We start from the raw sequence: 24539 nt of genomic DNA on the forward strand, positions 1-24539 counted from the left end.
TACACACATCGATCTAGATTAAATATATATATATATATAGATAACAAAATAACATATCACATATCATGGATATGAGTACAAGTATGACAAATATTAGTAACTTGAGTGTTATTAGTAGTAATAGTATAATGAATACAAGTAGTTTATCATCATCTGAAATTGGTTCAATCATCCCACCTACTGCTAGTAGTATGACTACTTGTACAAAAGTTGGTTCATCAATGGTTGTTCAATTAAAGAGAATGATTAATCAATCTTTAAATCATCATTCCTATACAACTGCTATATTTTATGCTGACAAGTTATTAAGTATTTCACAATATCCTTCTGAAGGTATAGATTAAACCAAAAAAACAAACAAATCTATTCTTATTACTAATGTCTTTTATACTTTTAGAATACTCTGAAAATCTTTATATACTTTGTGATTGTTTATATAGAGATGGACAATTTCAAAGATCATCTTGGTTATTACAAAGTTTAATTTCAAATCAAAATCATGATGATACAAATAGTACTGGTACCAGTACCAATCCTTCTACAACCAATACATTATCTTCTTCTTCTTCTTCTTCTTCTTGTTCAACACCAATTAAATTAAAATATATTTATTTGGCTGCCAAATGTAAAATAGATATAAATGAATGGGATCAATGTATGCAAATTCTAACTCTAGATGATGAAACTATGAATATTCATTATAATTTACAAGAACAAGAATTTGATGATTTTGATCAATCAACTACAAAAGTAATAAGAAAAAAAAAAAAAAAAAGAAAATCATTTATTTACTTATTTATTTATTTATTTATTTAGATATCATCATTAATTTGTATGTTGAGAGGAAAAGTTTTTGATGCATTGGATAATTTAAAGAAATCAAAATATTGGTACATTAGATCATTGAAAATAGATTATAGAAATTATGAATCATTTGAACAACTTGTAAAGAATCATGTTTTAAGTTATTCAGAAGAATTGGAATTGATATCAATATTAGACTTTTCAAAACAAGATAAATGGTTACATGATCTTTATATAATATCTTTAAAGAAATATAATATTCCATCAACATTATTAAATCAACTAAAAGACGATAATAATAATAATAACGCTGAAGATTTAATACCAATTATTGATTGTCAAAATGAACAACTTGATCAATTAATAATTAGAGGTAATGATGTTCAAACATTGTTGGCAGAATATCATTTTTATCATTATCAATATAAACAAGCTTATGAAATTACTAAAAAGTATGAAAACAAATAGAAATAGAAATAGAAAAAACAAACCTACTAATATTTTCTTTTCTTTTCATTTTAGAATATTAAAAAAAGATAAACATTATAATAATCAAATATGTTTAATGATACATTTATCAAGTATGTTTGAAATGCAATTAAAGAATGAATTATTTTATACATGTCATCAATTGATAGAGAATCAATCGCAATCTGCAATTGCATGGTATGGTATTGCCTGCTATTATCATTTAATTGGCAATTCCGAATCGACTCAGAGAGCATTTACCAAATCAACTACACTCGATAGTAAATTGGGAGCCAGTTGGTTAGGGTTTGGTCACTTTTTTGCAAGTAAAGGTGAACATGATCAAGCCATGGCTGCCTATAGAACAGCTTCTAGATTGTTGACAGGTTTACATTTACCACTACTATGTATTGGAATGGAATTGGTACGAGTTCACAATTTAAATTTGGCTGAACAATATCTTTTACAATCAAGAGATATTTGTCCATACGATCCAATAGTCTATAATGAACTTGGTGTCATTGCCTATAAAAATAATCAATTCTCAAATGCAATTGAATTATTTCATAATGCTTTAGAAATTGGTTCCAAAGATTCAAAAAAGAAAAACAAAGATAAATCCTCTATATATAATGAAATGATGGAAGCAACATTATTTAATCTTGGCCATTGTTATAGAAAAACTAGACAATTTACAAAAGCAAAACATTATTATGAAATAGCTTCAACTCTTTCACCAAACAATGCATCCATCTTTTCTGCATTGGGTTTTACTCATCATCTCCAAGGTGATTTTGATACTGCAATCGATTATTATCATCAATCTCTAAGTATCTATGATGATACTTTTACAAATACTTTATTAGATAAAGCTCTAAGTTTATCAATTTTAAAATTTGATTAAATAAATAAATAATAATATATTTTATTTGTATTGAATATTTCTTTCTATTTTCTATTTACTTTTTATTTAAATTATTTAATTCTTTTGTTTGATAAATAAATTCTTTTGAAGTTAATAATTCAGTGGTACCATAGATAATTTTTTTGTTTTGTTTTTTAGCCCAATCTTGGAGATTTTGATATTCTACATAGTTGCCACCACCGACAACAAATACGATGGCCTCTTTGAATGGAGTGTTGCGACGTGGAACATTGGTTTTGTTTTGAATCTTTGGATCAAGATAGACATAGTCAGTGTCGAGTGTGTTTTTGAGGTCCATGATCGATTCAACGACACGAGTGACAAACAAATCCTTGGATTTGGGTAGCAACGATCTCATACCCTGTGAAAAATAGTTTGTAAACGATTCGACAGTCGAACTGCCAGAAAACATTTGCATAAACGAGGCTGCGCTCTTGATAGAGGCAGATGATTGTTGGGCAGGTTGGTTTTGAACAATCGATACCATAGTGTCGTTGAAAGCTTTGTTCTTTTTGAAAAACTCCAATGGAGACAGATCGGCACCCATCTTGGTCAATGCCTCCTCGAATTGCTCCATTTCACCGGTTGGCACCGTCTTTGTGAGCAAAAAGTAGATAATCAAGAGACGCAACTTATCGGCAAGTGTTCCACGTCCACCTTGTTCTCCTACTACTGGTGATGTCAAGAGTGAAATGAGTTCCTTCTTGTCGACAAGTGATCTGGTAATGATTGCTTCCTCGATGGCAAAAAAGTAATCAATCTGTCGATCACGAATATTTTTCATCAAATCGGTTGCCAAGTTTGTATGTAAATCTACCAATCTTTTCTTTTCCTTTAATTGTGTTACCATATCTCCAATACCTCCAGTAGCAGCAGGTTTAGGACTAGTACTGCTAGATTCACCTTCAACATCAACATTTGTCATTTGATCTAATTGTTTCATTTGTTCAGTGTATTCTGTAATTTGGTTTTTTACTTCTCCTGCTACACTTGGAAATGGAGCACCACTATTGTTTTGCCAAAATAGATCGATAGCAGAGTCCATATCATAGACCAACTTTTTCTTTTGTGCAGCTGCAGGAGTTGCAGCAGCGGCAGCACTAGAGTCATTGTCAACCTTTACACGGTTAAGGGTCATGTCTAGAATATCATGTGCCAATGCTTGATAGGTCCATGGATGATGCAACATGACACTAAGATCTATATTACGGTCTAGTAAAATGAGTACTGGACGTTGATAACTTGGCATACTACCAGCTTCACCAGAAGAAAATAAATTACCAGACGATGTATTTGATAAATGTTGACTAATTCTCTTTTCCAATTCATTTGCTATTAATTCTGCTGCTGTATTTTTTGGGCATCTAATAATTGGTATCACAGACTAAATAAATAGAAATAATGTAATTAGAAATCAATCAAGTATTTCTCTTTTGTCTATTTTATCACTTACCATTGTTACAAGTACAGAAAATAAAGAATCTACAATAGTATCAACATTTTCCTTTGCTTTAATATCTTGAATATTTGGATCATTAAATGATAAATAAGAATTCATTGGATTATTTAAAACAAATAAATCTTTTTCCAATGATATAAAGTTTAAGAATTGATCATAGACCTAAAAGAATAAAGAAAGGTTAATAATCAGATTTAATTAGTCATTTTTTGTCTTTTTGTGTCTTTTCTTACCTTTGAAATAAAAGAAACAGCATCATATTGAATTGTTAGATTTGCAAGTTCTTCAAGAACTGGAGTTGAAACTTTGGTAGCAAAATTGATATAGAAACTATCGTATAACTTATTTTTACAATCCTCTGCAATTCTTTTAATATTATCCATTGTTGGTAATACAAAATAAATAGCTGGAACATCAACAATTGGTTGTCTATCAGTATGTAATTGTCTAAATAAAAATGAAAAAGGGTATTAGAATACATTTGATATGTATAGTATACTCTGTTATGTTATAGACGTCGTCTTACAAATGTAAAGTTACACCTTGACTTCTAAGTGCACCTTTTGTTAGGATAGGAGCAATAATGGTTGAACAATAGTTATCAAAAATAAGTACTTTCCATACTTCTTGCCAATTAGTCTTGGTGTCATGACTAGATTTGATGTTGAGCATACGATTTACATTCTCTATTTGTTTATCTTTGATTGAGAATGCTGGTAATAAGCTCAATGATGATGTATTGGCAAGATTGGTTGATGTTGATGACGATGATGATGATGGGTTTGCTGATAATGGTCCACTTGATTTCATCATCTTTTTTAGTACTCCTCTATTCTAACTCTTACGACGTTATAAAAGTAAAAGTAATAAATATTGTTTGAATGAAAATGTAATGATAGATAGATAGATAGCAAGTGACTTCACCAAAATGCAAATGACTCTTTACTTTCAAATTTTTTCGCGCTGAGTCACCTTCTGGATGATGATGACCCTATTTCATTTCTTTTAATTCATCATCCATCTTGTACATGATTCATCAATTCTTTCTTTTAGATTTCCATTCATTACTTTATATTGTACCCTAACCGTAACCTCAAGACAAGTCATATGATAGGATCCTATCATTTTTTAAGTTTTTTTTGGTAAAATCCATCCCCATCAATCCTTGTGATTCAAGGGTCAAGTAGTTCAATCTATTCCTCCTCCTTTTTTGGTATTTATTGATGATTGATTGATTGATGAAAAATATAAAGAAAAATTGATTGATTCTCTTTGTTTGATAGAGTGCGAGAGAGTGATGAGGTGTGACTTTAATTAAAATTAATTAATTTTAATTTTTTTCATCCTCGAGCTCCTCCTCTGCAACAATCATTGAAATTGGGTGAACCATTCAATTAGTTTATACTAATACCTACCTTACCTCAACTCTTAAGAATTACTTGGCTAAAGGTATATTAAATGATGATAATGATGATTGACTATTAATAGTGTATTAATTAATCTCTTTTACTCTATCATACTACTACATTAATAATAATAATAACTATAGGTTAATTGCTAGCATATATATACAATTTAATAAAGAGAATGGGTTTATTTGATGATGTCCCCGAAGAAGTAATTTGGGCAATTTTGGTTGGTGTAATTGTTTATTTGGTAAAGGTTATTTGGTTCCCACCTCCACCACCTATCATTGCAAAGAAGAAAATGCCAACATATGAAAAGAGAGACTACACACTCGAAGAGTTGACCAAGTACAATGGTACAAACGGCACACCAATCTTTGTCTCTATCAAGGGCAAGATATACGATGTCTCATATAAGAGCTCCATGTATGGCCCAGGTGGAGACTACAGCTTGTTTGCAGGACACGATGCCACCACTTGTCTTGCCAAATCCTCATTTGAAACCAAGGATCTCAATAGACCAATCACAGACACTTCTTCATTCTCTTCCGATGAAATGGAATCACTTAATGGTTGGGTATCATTCTTTGATGATAGATATGATGTTGTTGGTCATATTACTGCTGTTAAATCAACTAAATCAAATGAAAATGAAACTAGCACTAGTACTACTACCAACACTACCAACAACAACACAACTTCTTCTACTTCCTCCTCTACTACTTCATCTACTTCTACTTCTTCTACTTCTTCTGATAAAGTATTTACATTGGAAGAATTATCAAAATATAACGGTGTTAATGGAAATCAAATTTACGTTTCAGTAAATGGAAAGGTATTTGATGTCTCTTCTAAACCCGAGTTTTATGGCCCTGGAAAGAGTTACAACTTGTTTGCCGGTCACGATGCCACCACCTGTCTTGGCAAGAATAACCTCACCAAAGAATCATTGGACAAATTGGATACCACCGATTTCACTCCAGAACAAAAAGCTAATCTTGAAAAATGGCTCAAAGTCTATGAATCCAAGTATCCTTTGGTTGGATCTTTATCGATCTAATCCAGTACTATAGGTTCCTATCGTTTTTTTCTAAATTCTAAATTCCTCCCACCTCTTTTTTTTTTTTGTTTATATAAATCTTTTTTTGGTTTTGTGTAAAAAAAAAAAAATAAATATAATAATTTTTTAAAATAAAATAGATTATATATAAACTTCAATCAAATCAAATTGGTTGTACAAAGAGAGTTGATCCTTTTTCATCTTTGTAAAAAAAGGATAGATTTATTGATGTGTTTAATAATTAAAAATAAAAGGTTTGTGTTCTAATTTGACCTCCTGATGTGTATCTTCCTCCGTATGAATAATCTAATTGATAAATGGGTAAATATAAAAAGAAAAGATGATGGTAATCTATCTATTTAAAACAAAACATACCTTTTGGTTTTTTTGGTAACGATGAGAACATCTTTAAAATAATAATAATTTAAGTAGGGGGTTAGAGAGTGGTAGGGATAGAGAAATAAATAACTTAATTTACAACTTTAATTATACAAAATTTTTAAATGAATGTTTAAAATTTTATCCTCTTTTGTAATGTTGGTTGTTGGAAGATATTCGGGTAAACAATTGTAGCCCACAAAAGAGGGTTGATGAGATTTTTGATCGATAAGGAAAGACAAAAAAAAAATCTTGTGATTTTTAGGATTTCCGAAGTTTCCCAAGTTCAAACTTTACCATAAAGAAAAATAAATATTAGTTTTTATTTTAATATATATATTTTCTCGAGTTACGAAAATGGAATGAATTATAGTTATATTATATCAAGATTAATATTCTGAAGTGATAGCAGTCAAAGCTTCAGACCAAAATCTTTCATCTTTTCCAAATCGAAGTAATTGTTCGGTTGTGCAATCCGCTAAAAACCATGCACCTTCATCAATCTCTTTTCTTAATTCTCCTGATTTCCAAACTGAACATCCATAAACCATCATACATTGTTCTGGTGATATTTCCTTATTTTTAACTTTTTCACTAAAAGAAAAAGAATTAGAAAACTATCAATTAATTCAATGGTTCATTTTTACTATTACTTACCCAATATCTTTAAAATCACCACCAATATATAAACCATCTCTAATTTTTGATGAACCTAGAAGTTCTGGATATGGATGAATGATTTGACTGGAAGCGAGACCAGCGATACCTTTTACCATGTATTCTTTGTGGTCGATTGGATATGGTCCGCCACGGTACCAAGATATTTTAGAGAATGGTGAAAGAGGTCTCTTTTGTGTGAATCTAAAGTGTCGTACCAAGTTTTTAGAGTAGTTTTTCGATTGGTCTGGTTGAGGTTGATTTTGTTCCATACTCTCTTGGAGATGTCTGATAATGGGTGAAGTAGGGATTGGTTGGTTGATAATGTAACCATAGTGTCTGTCGTGTATAGAGTGGGTGATCAATACAACCGATCTGCCATACCCATTTCTCAAAGATGGATGAGATATGAGTAAAGTGCCAGGTTTAATCTCTTGTGTATCAACTGCCCAAAAGTTTGGATTTTCACTAATATCAACTGCATTACTACTACTACTGTTACTACTAGTGTTTACTTGACCAGGTATTGAATTTTCTTCTACATCTAAACTGTCTATATCTACATTATTGATGGACGATGATGGCTGTTGATGATGATGATGATGATGACCATGGTCTTGTTGTCCATCTGACTCTTTGTTTTTCAAATGTGCAAGTCTTTCAGACGATGCACCCATTTCCTCTGATTGTTCCTTTAACAAATCCTCCAAATAATCTAGCTTATTAGTCATCTTGTTGAGTTTATCGCGTTGTGATTTTTGATTTCCTCCACTACCATCCTTTTGAATATCTTTTAAAATTGATCCAAGATCAAAATCACTTGATTCTTTTTCTATATGCTACAAAAAAAAACACAAAATTAATCATTAAGAAGGAATTGATATATATATATAAATATATACCTTTTTATAATAAATATTTGCAAGGTTTAAATTTTTTAATACCATAAATCCATCACTAATCGATGTTGATACATCCTAAACAATAATAATATAAAATGTTAACAAATATATACTCTTTTTTTTTTTTTCATATGCATCGTCATTTTGATTAACATGTGTTTTGGTTGACTTACGATTGGACTTGGATAATCATGTTTAGCGTACATCTTGAATATTGTTTTAAGATTATAAGAGAATGATACGCTTGGGAGGAAAAAGGTTGGTAGTTGATTACGAAGAGTGTCAGGTGTAACAAAATAAGCTTTCAACTTTGGGTTCTTATCAAACGAATTACATTTTCTCAACAAGTTTCGATACAAGAACATTGAAAGTTTCTTGTTGTTTGCTGTAATCGTTTGTGTATTCATTGTTGTTGTCGTTGTTGTTGTTATATATATATGTTTGTATCTATCTATATATGTTGCTTCTGCGTTCTTGTGTGATTGTTGTTATTTAGTTGAGTAGGTAGTCTTTTCAAACTACCAACGTGTGTAGAAATGCTTCTATGTCAATGTATACTGCAGTATAGTATAGTATGAAAATAATGTATAACTATATTCGATCTTTGTATTATTATTATATATATATATATATTATATTATGCAAATGTATAAAGAATAAATGAAACGAAATAAAATGAATGATTCGGTGAGTTTTTAATGAAAGAGTGAAAGACGAATGATGACTTTATTGAAAATATTCATTGTACTCAAGTTGTATATAAAGATAGAGGATAGGATAGGAAGATGTTAAAGAAAATAGTATTCAATCAATGTTTGAATAATGCATGCAAATCATATACAACAATCAGTAGTAGTAGTAGTAGATCAACGACGACGACGATGATGATGATCAAGACGCCATCATCTTCATCATCATACAATACATTAAACAGAGTATCGCAAGGTTACTGTTATAACAGTAGCAGTATACTTTCATCACATACATTCAACAATACAAGAGTACATAGATTTTGTACGTCAAATAATAATAATATTAGCAACGATAATAATATTGTACAAAATGAAGATGTTGGAACACATATTGAATCATTATACAAAGTAAAAGTCAATCAAGAATCATTGGATAGATTATTTAAAGATAGTAAAATGCAATTCTCTGAATCACTATTATCATTGCAATCGACACCAGAGTACAAAATAGGCAAACAATTGTTAAATACTGGCATTGTTAAATATCTATCGGTACACTATCCAAACATGACTGAATATTTCATGGATCATTTTATTCGTTTTATATCATTACCAGTTGTAGTTTCAAACTACTTTTTAAGTAATCAATTCGATCAATATTTACATTCTAAAATACCTCAAGTATGTTCAAACAAACAAAATATACCATCAATCAATCAATCAATCTTTATTAATATTTACACCTTTTTTTAACAACAGGAAACATCATCAATCGATAGAGTAAAAATATATAATACATTATTTCTAAATTTAATTGGTACTATTGCAATTCAAACAAATGTAAGTAGATATTATATATATATAAATATATATTTAAAGTAGATATATATTTTAAAAAACATGAGTCCATAAATATTTATTACTTTGTTTGTTACAGGACGAAACAATAATTGAAAAAGAAATAATTGGAGGATTAATTAAATATTTGGATGGATTATCATTTGACCAAGTTTCAAAACAATATAAATTACCAGTGTTACAAGATCTTGCATTAAACAACCTTGATAGTAAAGAAATTCTAGTCGATGCTCCACATATCCCACCATGGTTCTACAGTATTTGTCAATTGATCATTCAACATATCGATGCTTTTACCACTCTTCAAGCAGTCCTAAATGAACATTCATTATCAAAAGCTCATTATCAGTATGTATAATAATATTAACAAAAAGTAAACAAACAAATATTAATATTTATTTGTATCTATTATTTAGATTGGTAAAAGAAGTTAATAGAGGTACAGCAAAATCATTATTCTTTCATGTTATTTATTTGATTAAACCAGATGAAACCACTGAAATCATTGGATATGGTACAGGTAAATCAATTGAAAAATCAAAAACCAACACTGCCAAGGATGCAGTTGCAAGATTCCTATATTTGAATTCGACCAAATAATGATGGAATGACAACAATATATAAATTAAATGGTATTTGGGGTCAAGTATTAAATTAAAAACACATTTTATTTTATATTTGTTTGTTTGTATCTTTCTTTTTTATTTCCATTGTTTTTAGAGCAAGACTGCAATAAGGGAGAATAATACAACCATTAAAGAAAGGATTTGGTTGTTGGCAAGAGTGACAGCGGCACCAGTAGTAGAATGTTCCTTGCTGGCAGCTTCGGATCCGGTTGTGCTCAATTGGTTGTTTGGAGTACCAGTGGTAGTGGTAGTGTTGGCAGCGGCTCCAGTGGTAGATGGTTCAGCTGATCCAGTGGTGGATGGTTCGGTCGATCCAGTGGTAGTGGAGGTACTGTTTCCAACGGTGATGGTGGACTTTAGGTTAGAGTCGTTAGAGTCGACTACATTGTAAACACCATCAGTGTTGAATTGGAAGGTGTAGGTACCTGGATTTTCATTTGTACCCTTGATGGTTGCGTCAAAGAGAGCCAAGCCTCCTGAAGATGCGACATGTGTGACAGTATGGTTACTATTGTCGGTCGTCGACCAAGTGACACTATCTCCAGCTTGTATAGTGATGTTGATTTGTGGTTGTCCAGAATTCCATTGGATCTGATTGGAAGCACCTTGACCAAGTACAACTGCCAAGGAAAAGATTAAAACGATCATTGATAATAGGAATTTCATTTTTTTTTTTTGGATTGATTGGATTCGAATTGGGAATTTAATTTAAAATATTATTCTTACAATTGTTGTTGTTTGTTTTGAATTAAATTATTAATTATTTAAATAATTTGAAAGTGATTGATTTGATTGATATTCTTTTATTCGTATGTATTGATGATATTTATACTTGTTTGGACAACTACCAAACAAATTGACAAATTCAAATTCAATTAATTTATTAATAATATCTTTTTAAGTTAATATTGTACGAGTAGAGTAGAGTATAGGAGTAGTAGTATAATAGTAGGTAGGGTTGGTGTAATCTTTAGTGATTATCATAAGAAGTTGGATAAATTAAGGCATATAGTCACGATAGGACGACCATTTTAAAATCGATTGTCCATCTGTCTTCCCCACCCCCCTTTGCTCTTCTCTCCTCCTGCCCAACTAAACAAACTCCGTTTTCATCTGTTGATTACTATAATGATCACCAACTCTTTTTATAAAAAGCTAAAAGATTGGTATCCTAGAGTTTATCCACCTTTATTTTTGGTGATTAGTGGTGTGTAGTGTAGATAGATTTGAACAAACAAAACAACCACTACATATATCTTCCTAGTTGGTGAAGGGGAGGGGTAGTTTGTAAATGGGGGTTTAACAATTCAATTGAAGTTTGATCTTACTTATGATAATTTAAATGGACGAGTGTTATACATATATTATTCCAAACCCATTGAATTCAATTTATTTAACCTATCTATTGAATGATGATTATGATGATGATGTTGACATTTTTCATTAATCATAGTGGTTGATGATGATGATGATTAATGTATATAATAGATAATTATGATGATATTATTATTAAATATTATTATTAATATTGATTATTAATTGAATTAATTAAAAAAGAAGTTCCAATTCTTTTTTCCTTTGAAATTTATTATTTAGTTTATAAATCCAAGTGACTGACACAACACCAATTTTAATTACCCCCTCAATTCAATATAGTTGGTCTTAAACGAAGTGATTCATTCTCTGTGTTTCATACCATCATTCACCCTTTCAACCTCTTCCACTTCCGGAGAAATCAGAATCAGATGTGGAAACAAGTATTGGTAATTTTTTTTGTTGTGTACAAAAAAAAAAAAAATATAATATAATTTGTTCAATGTGCCATCGGTGTATACAAAAAAGGATTGTGTGTATCCACGATCCACAGTCTGTTAATTGATTAGTTTAAACTATCTGTTTCTGGGGGTTTGATTTTATTTTATTTTTTAAAACAAAACGTTCGTTTTTTGATTTGTTTTATTATAAATGTTTTTTGAGTACTTGTTTATGGACTACATCTATCTCTCATACGTGGATAGAGACAAACGTTTCTAATGTGTTCTTCACCGAGGAACCAAGTGAGGAAACGTTCAAAACCAAGACCATAACCACCGTGTGGACAGGTACCGTATTTACGTTGGTCGGTGAACCAATAGTATTGAGATGGGTCGAGACCTTCCTTTTTGTAGGCGTCCATGAGTTGTTGGTAGTTGGCAATACGCATACTGCCACCGACGATTTCACCGACACCTGGCATCAACAAATCGGTAGATTCGGTCAATCTGTCGTCCTCTGGACAACGGGCCATGTAAAAGGCCTTCATTTCGTGTGGGAATCTGCAGAAAAAGATTGGCTTGCCAATCATGTCGTTCATCTTTCTCTCTTGAGCTTCTGGAATGTCGTCACCAAACTCAAAGTGGACGGGGACACCGTTCTCTTCCGACTTGTAGATCTTGTTCTCACGACAAAACTTGATACCCTCTTCGTAGTTCATACGCATGAATGGACGCTCGGGAATCTTGGCGTTGGGGTTGACAGTGAGGAGGAGATCCTTGTCGAGCTTAAAGAGACGCTCGGCAACGTCGCAGACGAGGAACTCGATACGGTCGAGCAAGTCGTCAAACTTGATGAATGGACTCTCGACTTCAATGTGAGTAAACTCGGCCAAATGACGACGGGTCTTGCTGGCCTCGGCACGGTACGATTGGGCAATACAAAAGGCGTCACCGACAACTGGAATCATTGTCTCGAGGTAGAGTTGAGACGATTGGGTGAGGTAGGCGGGCGAGCCAAAGAAATCGAGTGTAAACAACTCACTACCACCCTCGCAGAATGTGTTGACGAGGGTTGGTGGGGTGACTTCAAAGTAACCATTGTCATAGAAATGGTCACGGAATGCCTTCATGGCAAGTGAACGCATCTTCATGATGGCAGAGGCACGGGTACCACGCAATACAATGTGACGTTGGTCAAACATTTGGTCGACGTGTGACTCGGTGTTGATGATACCTTCGAGATCGACGTTGGACTCACCAATCAATTGCCAATAGTCGACTTGGAGCTCGACGTCTTGTGGAGCCTTCTTGCCTGGTGGTGGGACGGTGAGTGTACCGTAGAGCGAGACGGTGGCCTCTCTGATGAGTACGTCGTGGAGTGATGGATGGACGAGGTCGCCAGTCAAAACACATTGCAAGAAACCAGTGCCATCTCTAAGCTTGATGAAACCAACACTCTTTTGAATACGAGCTTCGTGCAACCAACCCTTAATATGTACACGTTGACCTTGAATCTTTGGTGAACAGTCACGAATCTTGACTTCCTTGGCTGGGGCAGCACCGGCTGGCTCCTTTAATGTGATCTTTTCCAATGGCTCGGCAGCCTTTTGTTGTACAACTACCACCTTTTTAACCTTTTCCTCAACCTTTTTTGGTCCCAATACTTCAGTCAACTTGAGGTTGAGTTGAACAATAACTTGACTCATATCAGCCCATTTTAATTGTTCTTTTAATGGAGTTGAAAGATCTCCCATTGGAATATGCCATCTAAATTTGAAACAAATATTGTTAGTTTAATTATAATTATACTTCTATATTTCTATCTCTTCTTCTTTGTTTTCATACTTTTTCTCTTCAATTTCAGCCTTCTTTTGAACAAACAATTTGTCAACGGCTTGAGCGATTTGTTCGACGGTGACTTCAGCACCAATACCACATTCAGTCTTGAAGGTAGAATCATCAAAGGTTGGATGATCCTTGAGGTATTTGAGGGCAGCTTGGAATTGTTGTGTCACCTTGAATGCACCTTGACCAATGTATTTGGCGACGTGTGCACGACTGGGTGATTGAGCAACAGCAGAGGTGGCCAATTGGTAGACATAGTTACCGATAGCCTTGTCGCAACCACCTGAAACACCAGCTTCATTGATGACAGCCTTGAGTGTAGCAGTCAATTCTGGGTTCTTGACAGTATCCTTTGATTTCTTTTCATCTAATCCGATCGAACGGAATAATGTAACATCTGCTTCAGACATTTCTTTCTCTATCTAATCTTCTATATATATAAATATGTAAAAACGTTAAATATAATATCTCTTTTTTCTTATACAAAAGAAGAGAATGCGATAATTAATTATTAATAATATTGATACTAAAAGAGGAAGAAGTAAAGTTTGAGTAAAGTGCGATACCTTTTCATCATCGTCCAAGAGAGAGAAGTGCTCAAGAAACAATTTTTTTGTTTTTTTTTTAATCCTGTCCTGTCTCACAATACTCAAATTATTCCTGCTTGTGTCAAATAAGCAACACGAAAATCATTTGAATTTCTCAATAAAAAGGGTATTGGTTCAATTAATTTTAAAAAAGTATAGAAGTATACTTTTTTTTTTTTAATACAATACTTTCTTTATTTTCTTTTATGATCATTCGAATTGCTCACAAAATATAATAATAAAAACAAATACTTGCTGCAATCCGAAAGTTTTGTCGTCAAAATCATCGTTCGTCTTTTTTTTTTTTTGATTATTTTTAAAACCAAACTTACTACTAACTAGTTAGATATAATATATTTATTTATTTATATAGAGGTTTAAGAAGCTAGCTAACTTGTTCTTTTACCCTTTTTAAACAAATTCGATAAATAACTAAACTTATTTAAATTGTTGACATTTCAACAGCAATAATATTTGTATAAACGAATCCTCCTCCCATTGAAGTATCGGTTTTTTTTTAATCGTTCTTCTCTCTTTTAAAATCCTCCTCCACACACGCATCACATACATATATATACATACATAGAGTAACTCAACCATGGCTCAAGGTGATTACATTGAATTACATAGAAAGAGATTTGGTCGTAGATTCGATCATTTTGAAAAATTGTATGTAAACCAACAAACAAACACAAACAAACAAACACAAACGAATTGATTCAAATATCTAATATACTATTACTTTTACTTTGTTACTTTTTATTAATTTTCTTTTAGACGTAAAAAGACAGCAAGAGAAGGTCACAAGAGATCAGCATTGGCACAGAAATTGACAGGTTTCAAGGCCAAGCTATTAAATAAGAAGAGATATGCAGAAAAGGCGGCTATGAAGAAGCAGATTGCTCTTCATCAAGAAAGAACAAACAAAAAGGCATCGACAGACAATATTAAAGAGGGAGCAGTTCCATCATACTTGTTGGACAGAGAAGGTGTATCGAGAGCCAAGGTACTCTCTAACATGGTCAAGCAAAAGAGAAAGGAAAAGGCAGGCAAGTGGAACGTCCCATTGCCCAAGGTTAGGGCCATCAGCGAAGATGAAATGTTCAAGGTTATTCGTACCGGTAAGAGACAAAAGAAGGCTTGGAAGCGTATGGTCACAAAGGTGACCTTTGTCGGCGAAGGTTTCACTCGTAAACCACCTAAATACGAACGTTTCATTCGTCCCACTGGTCTTCGTTTCAAAAAGGCCAACGTCACTCATCCAGAACTCAAATCTACCTTTTATCTCGATATCCTCTCGGTCAAAAAGAACCCACAGTCACCTACATACACTCAACTTGGTGTCATCACCAAGGGTACAATCATCGAAGTCAACGTTTCAGATCTTGGTTTGGTCACTCAGACGGGTAAGGTCGTTTGGGGTAAATACGCTCAAGTCACCAATAATCCTGAAAATGATGGTACCATCAATGCTCTTTTATTAGTCTAAAAAATAAATATACAAATATTCAATACAATTCATTATTATTATTATTATTATTATCTGATATATTAATCTATCTTTGATTGTTTCTTTTGTTTTGTTTTGTTTTAAAAAATTAATATTAATTTATTATGTATAAATTTTTGATTTTTGGTTATTATTATTTCTTTGTGGAATACAATATTGTTGTTGTTGTATTCTACAATAGATGATTCTGTTGTTTTTTTAACCCCATTGATGACCTCTTCTTCCACCATGAGAATGACCATGACCACCACCACCACTGTGACTGTGACCATGACCTCTTGAACTTTGTCTTTGTTGTTGGAAACCAAATGGACTACCTCCAAAATCGTCATCGTCTCCCATACCACCAAAATGCATGCCACCCATGCCGCCCATGCCACCCATACCGCCCATACCTCCCATACCGCCCATGCCACCACGTTGGGCAAAGAACATGTTGAATATTTGGCTAGGATCGACACCGCCAAAACCTCCCATGCCGCCCATATCTTCGGCGTCAAAGGGTATTCCATTTTCGTCTTGACCCATGTCGTATCTTTGTTTCTTCTTTGGATCGCTCAATATAGAGTATGCCTCGCCGACATCCTTGAACATTTTTTCGGCGTGTGCCTTTTCGGCTTCGGGGATGGTACTATTTTTGTCTGGATGGTATTGGAGCGCCAACTTTCTGTAGGCCTTTTTAATATCAACTTCATTGCAGTCTTTGGCAACACCCAAGATCTTGTAATAGTCCTTTCTTGCTGCCTTTTTGAGTGCAATCTTGGCCTCTTTAAGGTTTCTTCTAATATCGTCGCTTTCGTCCAATCCCTTGGCCTTTTCCAAATCTCTTACTGCGTCTTCGTACATTTCTTGTTTCATATATAATTGTGCTCTTCTTGTCATTGCCTTTACATAGTTTGGATCCAATTCCAATGCCTTTGTACAATCATCAATTGCTTCTCTTGTTTTATTCAACTAAATTTAGAAAAAATAAGTTAGGTTTTGTTGTTGGGTTAGTTTTCAATCAATGTAATGATCATTATATTATATTTCTATCTACATACTTGAACGGCAGTAGCAGCTCTATTATTATAAATTTGAGCATTGAGAGTATCAAACTTTGGATCGATTTCAAGTGCTTCGCTGAAAAGCTCGTATGCTTTTTCATAGTCCTTGGCGACGAATGCCTCGTTACCAGCCTTTTTCTTGGCTTCCAAGTTATTTAATTTTTTCAAAGCGACACGACTATCACTGAAATCTGGATCGTACACCAAAGAGTTCTTAAAATGTTGTGCAGCTGATGCCATATTGTTACTGTAATATAATGCCAAACCTCTGACATATAATAATTCTGGGTTCATTTGATCATCTTGTAATAGTTGTCTAAACAAAAAAAATAAAATAATTATATTAATATTTATATATATATTTTTGGTCGATCGATCGATTGATATATCGATAATATATCTATGATATAGTTGTTTTTTTTTTGTATACATACGACATTAAATTTTGAGCCTTTCCATAATGCTTGTTTTCAATTAATAATTTACCCTTTAATATGTTGGAGGCAAGGTGATATTTGGCATAGTTTAAGACTTGTTCGATTTCAGAGAGAGCCAAAGTTGGATTGCTTTCATAGTGGTCCTTTGCGTTTTGTAATTGTTTCTCAACGTTTGCAATTGTGTTCTTTTCGGTCAAGAGTTCGTGGTTCATTGGATCGACAACCAATCCAGAGACAATGACGGTCTTTGCCTCTTCGAATTTACCCAATTGTACCAATGCCTTGGCTTCACGGGTGTATCCCTTGATAAAGGTCTTGTCGACAGTCAATGCCTTTTGAGAGTCTGCAATACAATCTCTTAATGACCCCTTGGTTGCAATTGCCAAGTGTGCTGCTGCTCTATTACCATAATATGCCGCTATTGTTCCATTTGATTTTTCTAAAAGTATGTTTTAAAAAAATAACATATGATTTTAGTAAGTAAGTAAGTACATGTGATATCTATTTAATATATTATATTATATTAATATATATCTCGACGACTATATCTTATATATCTTTGTAAAAAGTAGTCGTAGTATCAATGTAGTTGCTATTCTCTTTCATTCAACTTACCAATAGCTTCTGTAAAACATCGAATTGCATCATTGTATCTTTGATGTTTGAAGTGTTCGTTTCCCTTGTTCTTTAACTCTTCGTGGCTGTATTCGACTTCCATTTCTCTTTATCTCTGTCTTTAGTTTACTGCTGCTGTAAAGTTGGATGAAATGTTATGTGTATTTAAAAAAAAATTGAAAATGAATGAGATGGTGAATTCGACGATTCAGGCTCTAATAATAAATAATAATAAATATTTTAAATTAATAAATATTTATAAATTTGTTGAGTGAAGGGTATATAGATAGATAAATAGATTTATAGGTATATATTATGTTCTATTAAGAATTGAATATATTAAATAATCACGACTAAAAAGTGAGTATAGTATCAAGAGCAATCTTGAGTGTAATGTGTGAGTCGTTAGTCTTTCTTTGACTTTGAACGAAAATTCATTGTTTTTTCATCGGATTTCCCTGCTTAAAAAAAAATGTTTTTTTGGGTCTGTGGATACATGGAACGCATATTCGATGTTTTATATATTTTTACAAAAATCACTTTTATTTTTAAAATACTATTTAATACATGTGTGTGTATGATGAATGATTGATGAGGTATCATCGTTTTTGTTTTTTTTTTTTTTCTTTTTTTTTTTGTACATATGATATTATTAATTGTTTGTTTGTTTAATTAAACTTTCTAGAATTATTACTATTCATCCAATGTTTGTAGAGATTCTTTAATTTCTTTTGGGAGAGGGTGAGGGAAGTATCGGGAGTTACACATTCAACACCATGTGGATTGAGGTAGATGCCAAATGGATAGAAACTGGATGTTTTACCATGCTCCTCTTTGAGAACCTTGACTAATGGATTATCGATGCACATAAAGAGACCAAATGGGGTGTTTGGACAACGGTAAGAGTGGATAAAGCTGCTGCCCTTGCAATTGTCAGAGACACAGAAACGCAAACCACAAAACATGCAGACTGATTTCTTAAGATTTTTGCAGTGGTCGCAGTGGCCACCATCCAAGTTGACACGCAAAAAGTCAATATAACGTTCGGGAAGGTTGATAAACTTGGGCAAGTGCTTAAAGGATGATGGTGGAGGATAGACACCTACAAACTTGGATCCCTTTGGTGTATTGACTAGTGAGCAGTAGTGATCAATCAATGGTGTAAAGTCCATGGCCGATACAAACTTGTCGATCGAGTTGACATTGAGGTACTCTTTCATCTTGCCAAAATCAGAGAAATCTTCAATGGAAATGGTGGCTTGTGGACTATCGGCTGTGACGGGTAGGTAAAACTCACGGAACAGGTACATCTTACGGAGGTATGGTAGGATCTGGTCGTTAAAGTCTTCAATGGCCTCTGGGCCGAGTGGATTGGCCTTGACATCGTTGATAAAGGCAGTGAGCGACTTTTTGGTGATATCAGCGTGGCCAACTGTACGCATCATGTGCATGATGAGCATGTTAAAGAGATAGACTGTGTAACCGTGTGCGATACAGTTGAATGGATCACAGTTGGAGAGATACACTTGGTAGGTCGAAGCGATAAATGGGTCCATTAAAAAGAGGTAGCTGCTCTCCATTGGCAAGTGTCCTTCTTGGATAGGTGGCACGTTGCATGCCATGATGACGTTGAAGAGACGTTTGAGTGTTGCCACTTCCTTGTTAAACTCGGTTTGTTTCATCAAAAAGTATGGACTGTCCGAGTAGAGTGACGTCTTTCTAGACTTGAGTTCGAGTGTCTCGATGTTTTGCAATACATACTTCCACATGTATCTCTCAATCACCGTAGCATTCTCCTTGTTCATAAAGAGGAAAAAGTCAAACTTGCACAAAGCAGTGTAAAAGAGTTTACGTGCTTCGAGCGATTCGATAGTGTTGTCAACTGTGAGTGGAATGATAACATTGGATGGCAACGAACACAATGGGCAAGAGAATCCATCTTCAAAGGTTGGATGTAGTTTTCTCAAACAGGTTTGATGAACATTATGAGAACACGAAGAGATGTAGGTAGATGCGGAACGGTAAAAGAGGAAACAAGCAAACAACGATGGCTCGTCACCCTTGTTGGGGAGGTATGGTAGAGATCCTGGATTGATCTCATTGTAATAGTACTCGTCCAAAAAGTTGACATAGGCATCTGGAAGAGTTTCATCGGCAATGTGACGTTCGACTTCCAACTTGTTGTGTAATTGAGATGTAGATGTAATATCAATGTATCCAATAGAGTAGAGGATCTCTTGTTCCTTTCCAGTTTGACAAATAATACAACATTCATCGAGATTGACTGGTTCTTGATGAGCATGTTCTTCATCATCATCAAATATCTCCTTGATCTTGAGTAGTGATGGATTTGGTGGTGACATTATTGGTACATTCTTAATCTCTTCCAAAGGTTCTTCTTCTTCCTCTTCCTCTTCTTCATCAAATTCTTCGATTTTAGTTTTTTCAATCTTTGGTTCTACAATCTTTGGTTTTTCAATCTCTTCAATTTCTTCTTCTTCATCTTCTTGTTTCTTAGTTGAAGTTGTAGTAGTAGTGGTAGTCGTAGTAGTAGTAGTAGTAGAGGTTGATTCTTCTTCTTCTTCCTCTTCTTCACCTTCAACCTTTTCTTTCTTTTCAACCTTTACCTTTTCCAACTTTTCTTCATCATTGATATTTGCTGGGGGAGTAGAAACAATACTTGAAATGGTTGGTGAACTTGGTTCTAGTTTACCTTCAGCAGCTGATAAAAAGTATTGTTGTTGTTGACGCATTTGTTCGAGAATCTTTTTACGCTTATCCGAGATGGATTTCTTTTGATCGATTTCCTCTTGAGAGGTTTGAGTTGATTGACCGAGTTCAACACCAACATCCTTGATGTATTGTTTAATGTTGGCATTAAAGTCACCGAGCATAGTAAAGATGTAACGAAGAGCAGCCTTTTTCTCCACGTTGAGTGACTGTTTGGTGGATTGCCAAATTTCAATCAACAAATCCAAAAGCGATGTTTGCTTTTTGTCTTGTCCAACGGCCAATTCAACATTGTACTTTTTGATGACATTGAAAAAGGAGAGTTTTCTTGGTGTAACCCATTCCAATTTGTTTTCGAGTGCATAAAACTCGTCGATCGATTTTTGAATCTCTTCCTTGCCCTCTAGTGTTGGGAGATGTTCATCGTGGAAGGTCTTGAGACCCGAAGCCAAGATGTAGAGGAAGTCGTTGGCAACGATATCAGTCTTTTTGAGCAATAATCTAATGACTGGCAACAAATCAAATGAATCGTCGTATCCGATATAGTCGTTGTGGAGGAACTCTAAAAGGACGGCAAACACAATTTCAAAGAGTGTTGGATCGTCAAACACATCTTGAACGGCCTTGAATTGTGGCTTGAGTGGTGTAAGAGTGGGAGGAATGGGGAATTCGTCTGGAATGTCGTTACGCTTTTGGTATTCCTTGTAGTTTTGAATGGTTCTAGACTTTAGAATATTCTTGTATTTGAGTGAAAGGAATGGATAAAACAAATCAACATCCTTCCAATATTCATCCTTTAATACTCTAACTTGTTCCTTTTTAACTGATACCTCTTCAACTATCTTTTTAATGGTTGATGGTGGTGTTTCTTTAAATATAAATCCTAATTTTAGCTAAAGTAATAATATATTAATATTAATTGATATCAATCTTTTTTTCTAAAACTCCTCTCTTCTTACATTTTCTAAAATAAAGAAACCAGATGAAATAACTTGAATCATATGATATCTAATTTCATCTTCAGTTGGATTAACAGTACCTCTAACTTGGAATGATGAAATTAATAAAGCAAATAATTCATTAAATGCTGTACTATTGTCTAAAAAATTAAAAAAAAAAAAAATATTAATAAAAAGAATTAATGAATAAATGAATGTTTCTATCTTTTTCTACTTTTTACTTACTATAAATATCAACAGAAGTAATAACATTGAAAAAAGTATGAAGATAATGTCTTGGACCTAAGATCATAAGACCTACTTGAAGAGCAAAGAGATCACACATCATGGTTGGATCAGTGAGGAATTCAGTTGATTGTTGTGACTTTAAAAGGTTTTCCTTTGGATCATATGATGGATCATAAGAGATGTAACAAACTCTGAAAAGCAGTACAGTGTTGACCATATTGACAACATCTTCAGTTGTATAGACAGATTTGATGGTATCAACCAATCCAACATGACTACCTTCCAAAATAACATTACAAAGCATTCTATACAATGGGAAATGAACTGGAATTTCACTATACTTGAATTTTTGGAAGAAATCTTGGTGTGGTAATTTTAATCTAAAAACAAAAAAGAAACAAAACAAATGTAATTAGAATTGTGAAATATCAAATATTTTTTGATCTATCTATCATTTCTTTCTTACCCATTTCTTTCAAAAAGTGGTGGATAAACAAGTTTGTTGATTTGACCAATGATTGCCAAAGATAATTTAGCAGGGGTATCTGGTTTCTCTGGTTTTTGAACTTCGACAAGATTCTTGATCGATGACATGAGTTTGTGTTCGAGGGCAACGAGGAAACAGGTTGTAGTGATGGTTGGATCAACAAATTGAGGAGATGTAAAGTTATGAAGAGCCAATGCAAACTCCAAGTACAACTTGATCATATTATCATGTTCTACAAAGTATTTTCCAACTTGTTTGTTTTTGAATAGTTTTGGTACACATGTTAGATCGGTTTGTAACATTACCTCTTTTTCAATTTGTTTATCTGATTTATAAAATGGTTCTAAAAGTTTCATATAATCTTTCTATAAAATATAAAAGAAATAACAAAAAGAATAAGTATTGCAAGTTGAGTTGTTAATTATTTGTTTGCTTTCATACATGAGTTTTAAAAATTAATTCTAAAAAGTTATTTGAAGATAGACCAGTAGTAAATGGAATGAGGATGGAAGAGGTTTCAAGATAGAATGAACCAATCAACATTGTGATTTCAGTAGAGAGGGTGTCACGTGGCGTAAAGATGTCGACATAGTTTTTGAGGTACTCTTCAAAGAGAACAAAACGAAAGAGACGATGATTGTCGATCAAGAGTGTAAGGAGATCGAGAAAGTACTCGAGAAGGTTTGGTCTACGGAAAATGTAGGAGAGGAAATGGTGCGACTCCAACATGACATTCTCATTGGTTGCGTAGGGGAGTGGAAGTGGAGAGTTGAGGTCAAAGTTGTTATAGTCGAGACGTTGTGACGACACTTCCTGCGAGATGATGTGAATTAAGATGGATGAACGTGATGCGAGGAAGGCGAGCCATTCGAGAATCGTCTCAACGTTTGGCTTGTTGGCTTCAAAGTCGGCAGGCACCGCAGTCACTCTTTGCAAATAGGCAAATATATATCTGAAAAACAAATGCAAATCCTTTTGGACAAATGGCTGTACCGATCGGAACTGCTTGATCTGATTGTCTTCGTCCACATTCTGATGGTCGATACAGAACCCATGTGGATTGACCGACTCGGCATTACCACAATCACAAACAGCTGACGAGTTTTCTCCAACTGTAAATGAATGATTCTCATCAATATGTGGTCCATTAAAGAAACACGTTGCGCCTAAAAAAAGTAAGTAAAAGTAAAAGTATAAGTATATTGATAATAATTAAACAAAAGGTTTTATATTATATATTAAGTTTACTTACAGAAACAACTGTTTTCAGTATTTGTACAAGTTAGACAGGTAAAGAACCATGATGATTTGTTTCTTGTTTCTACAAGTATGTTTGTTCAATTATGTATGTTAGCTATGTATGAGATATATGTTTCATTTAATTTAAATGTTTACATACCAAATTGACATTTTAAAGTGTCTTCTGATGGATATTTATCAAAGAATGACTCAATCTCCATAAAACAACAACGCTTGAATAAACCTTCGAGCAAATCAACCGTTATCTTTAGGTCTTTTGCACTGAGTTCATCGAGGACAGTCTTTAATGGAGGTGGTTCTCGAAGCAAGTCAGTTCCCCCAACCAAAGATACCGGTGAAGAAGTATCGTAGGCAGACGATGGTGAAGTAGCTCCATTGCTTGAGGTGTCGCTTAAAGGTTGTCCAGAATCACCACCACGTTGTTGTTGTTGATTTTGGTTCGATCCGCTCTTTGCTGCAGAGTTTGTATTACCCATCTCTCTCTGCTAAATATTACTTCTATACAACTAAACTAAACTATATTACTTATACAACTTATACAACTCAACTATATATATTAAAAACAAATACAATATTACGATAATGATGATATCTACAAGGTGTTGTGAGTGATGTTAGGTTTGGTTTGTTGTTGTATTATAATAGATTGATTGGTGTTGAAAGAAAGATAAAGATAATAAGATAGATTGATGTGTTAAAAGTGTGAAGATTGAGGAGGAGCCGTTCAATTCAGCTAAATTAGTTGCAAAAATAAAATTACAGGTTTCTCAGTATTGTCCCATTTTTCATCATAGCAATGATGACATAATAGTTATATTATCTAAAAGTATCACAAGACAAGATATC

At 33.5% G+C, this 24539-nt stretch overlaps 10 protein-coding genes across 10 annotated transcripts; 4 read left to right on the forward strand and 6 right to left on the reverse strand.

Annotated features, from left to right (window-relative positions):
* Positions 1-65: 65 nt before the first annotated feature.
* Positions 66-2176, forward strand: anapc6 (TPR repeat-containing protein; the record flags this gene model as incomplete). The annotated part of the gene is made up of 4 exons (XM_004350376.1): positions 66-333; positions 398-750; positions 817-1256; positions 1327-2176. 4 exons carry the CDS (start codon positions 66-68, stop codon positions 2174-2176), a joined length of 1911 nt encoding a protein of 636 aa, XP_004350426.1.
* A 55-nt stretch (positions 2177-2231) lies between these two features.
* scfd1 (Sec1-like family protein) lies at positions 2232-4469 on the reverse strand (the record flags this gene model as incomplete). The annotated part of the gene is made up of 4 exons (XM_004350377.1): positions 2232-3581; positions 3651-3818; positions 3890-4103; positions 4183-4469. 4 exons carry the CDS (start codon positions 4467-4469, stop codon positions 2232-2234), a joined length of 2019 nt encoding a protein of 672 aa, XP_004350427.1.
* Positions 4470-5243: 774 nt separating this feature from the next.
* Positions 5244-6122, forward strand: DFA_11485 (cytochrome b5 domain-containing protein; the record flags this gene model as incomplete). The annotated part of the gene is made up of 1 exon (XM_004350378.1): positions 5244-6122. The coding sequence occupies one exon, from the start codon at positions 5244-5246 to the stop codon at positions 6120-6122; it is 879 nt and encodes a 292-aa protein (XP_004350428.1).
* Positions 6123-6889: 767 nt separating this feature from the next.
* On the reverse strand, positions 6890-8466 carry DFA_11486 (uncharacterized protein; the record flags this gene model as incomplete). Its single annotated transcript, XM_004350379.1, has 4 exons — positions 6890-7094; positions 7158-7996; positions 8060-8134; positions 8233-8466. The coding sequence occupies 4 exons, from the start codon at positions 8464-8466 to the stop codon at positions 6890-6892; spliced, it is 1353 nt and encodes a 450-aa protein (XP_004350429.1).
* Positions 8467-8844: 378 nt separating this feature from the next.
* Positions 8845-10209, forward strand: DFA_11487 (uncharacterized protein; the record flags this gene model as incomplete). Its single annotated transcript, XM_004350380.1, has 4 exons — positions 8845-9432; positions 9511-9591; positions 9689-9957; positions 10026-10209. 4 exons carry the CDS (start codon positions 8845-8847, stop codon positions 10207-10209), a joined length of 1122 nt encoding a protein of 373 aa, XP_004350430.1.
* A 116-nt stretch (positions 10210-10325) lies between these two features.
* On the reverse strand, positions 10326-10901 carry DFA_11488 (uncharacterized protein; the record flags this gene model as incomplete). Its single annotated transcript, XM_004350381.1, has 1 exon — positions 10326-10901. The coding sequence occupies one exon, from the start codon at positions 10899-10901 to the stop codon at positions 10326-10328; it is 576 nt and encodes a 191-aa protein (XP_004350431.1).
* A 1318-nt stretch (positions 10902-12219) lies between these two features.
* Positions 12220-14244, reverse strand: asnS1 (asparagine-tRNA ligase; the record flags this gene model as incomplete). The annotated part of the gene is made up of 2 exons (XM_004350382.1): positions 12220-13756; positions 13835-14244. 2 exons carry the CDS (start codon positions 14242-14244, stop codon positions 12220-12222), a joined length of 1947 nt encoding a protein of 648 aa, XP_004350432.1.
* A 775-nt stretch (positions 14245-15019) lies between these two features.
* Positions 15020-15910, forward strand: DFA_11490 (TGF beta-inducible nuclear protein 1; the record flags this gene model as incomplete). Its single annotated transcript, XM_004350383.1, has 2 exons — positions 15020-15090; positions 15199-15910. The coding sequence occupies 2 exons, from the start codon at positions 15020-15022 to the stop codon at positions 15908-15910; spliced, it is 783 nt and encodes a 260-aa protein (XP_004350433.1).
* A 219-nt stretch (positions 15911-16129) lies between these two features.
* Positions 16130-18132, reverse strand: DFA_11491 (DNAJ heat shock N-terminal domain-containing protein; the record flags this gene model as incomplete). The annotated part of the gene is made up of 4 exons (XM_004350384.1): positions 16130-16885; positions 16975-17293; positions 17412-17853; positions 18030-18132. 4 exons carry the CDS (start codon positions 18130-18132, stop codon positions 16130-16132), a joined length of 1620 nt encoding a protein of 539 aa, XP_004350434.1.
* A 565-nt stretch (positions 18133-18697) lies between these two features.
* Positions 18698-24169, reverse strand: DFA_11492 (RING zinc finger-containing protein; the record flags this gene model as incomplete). Its single annotated transcript, XM_004350385.1, has 6 exons — positions 18698-21652; positions 21719-21858; positions 21944-22326; positions 22413-22798; positions 22875-23599; positions 23833-24169. The coding sequence occupies 6 exons, from the start codon at positions 24167-24169 to the stop codon at positions 18698-18700; spliced, it is 4926 nt and encodes a 1641-aa protein (XP_004350435.1).
* Positions 24170-24539: the final 370 nt, after the last annotated feature.

Source organism: Cavenderia fasciculata (assembly GCF_000203815.1).
Source record: "Cavenderia fasciculata unplaced genomic scaffold Scf_EUAJFUG02HR96I-5, whole genome shotgun sequence".
Taxonomy (NCBI): Eukaryota; Evosea; class Eumycetozoa; order Acytosteliales; family Cavenderiaceae; genus Cavenderia; species Cavenderia fasciculata.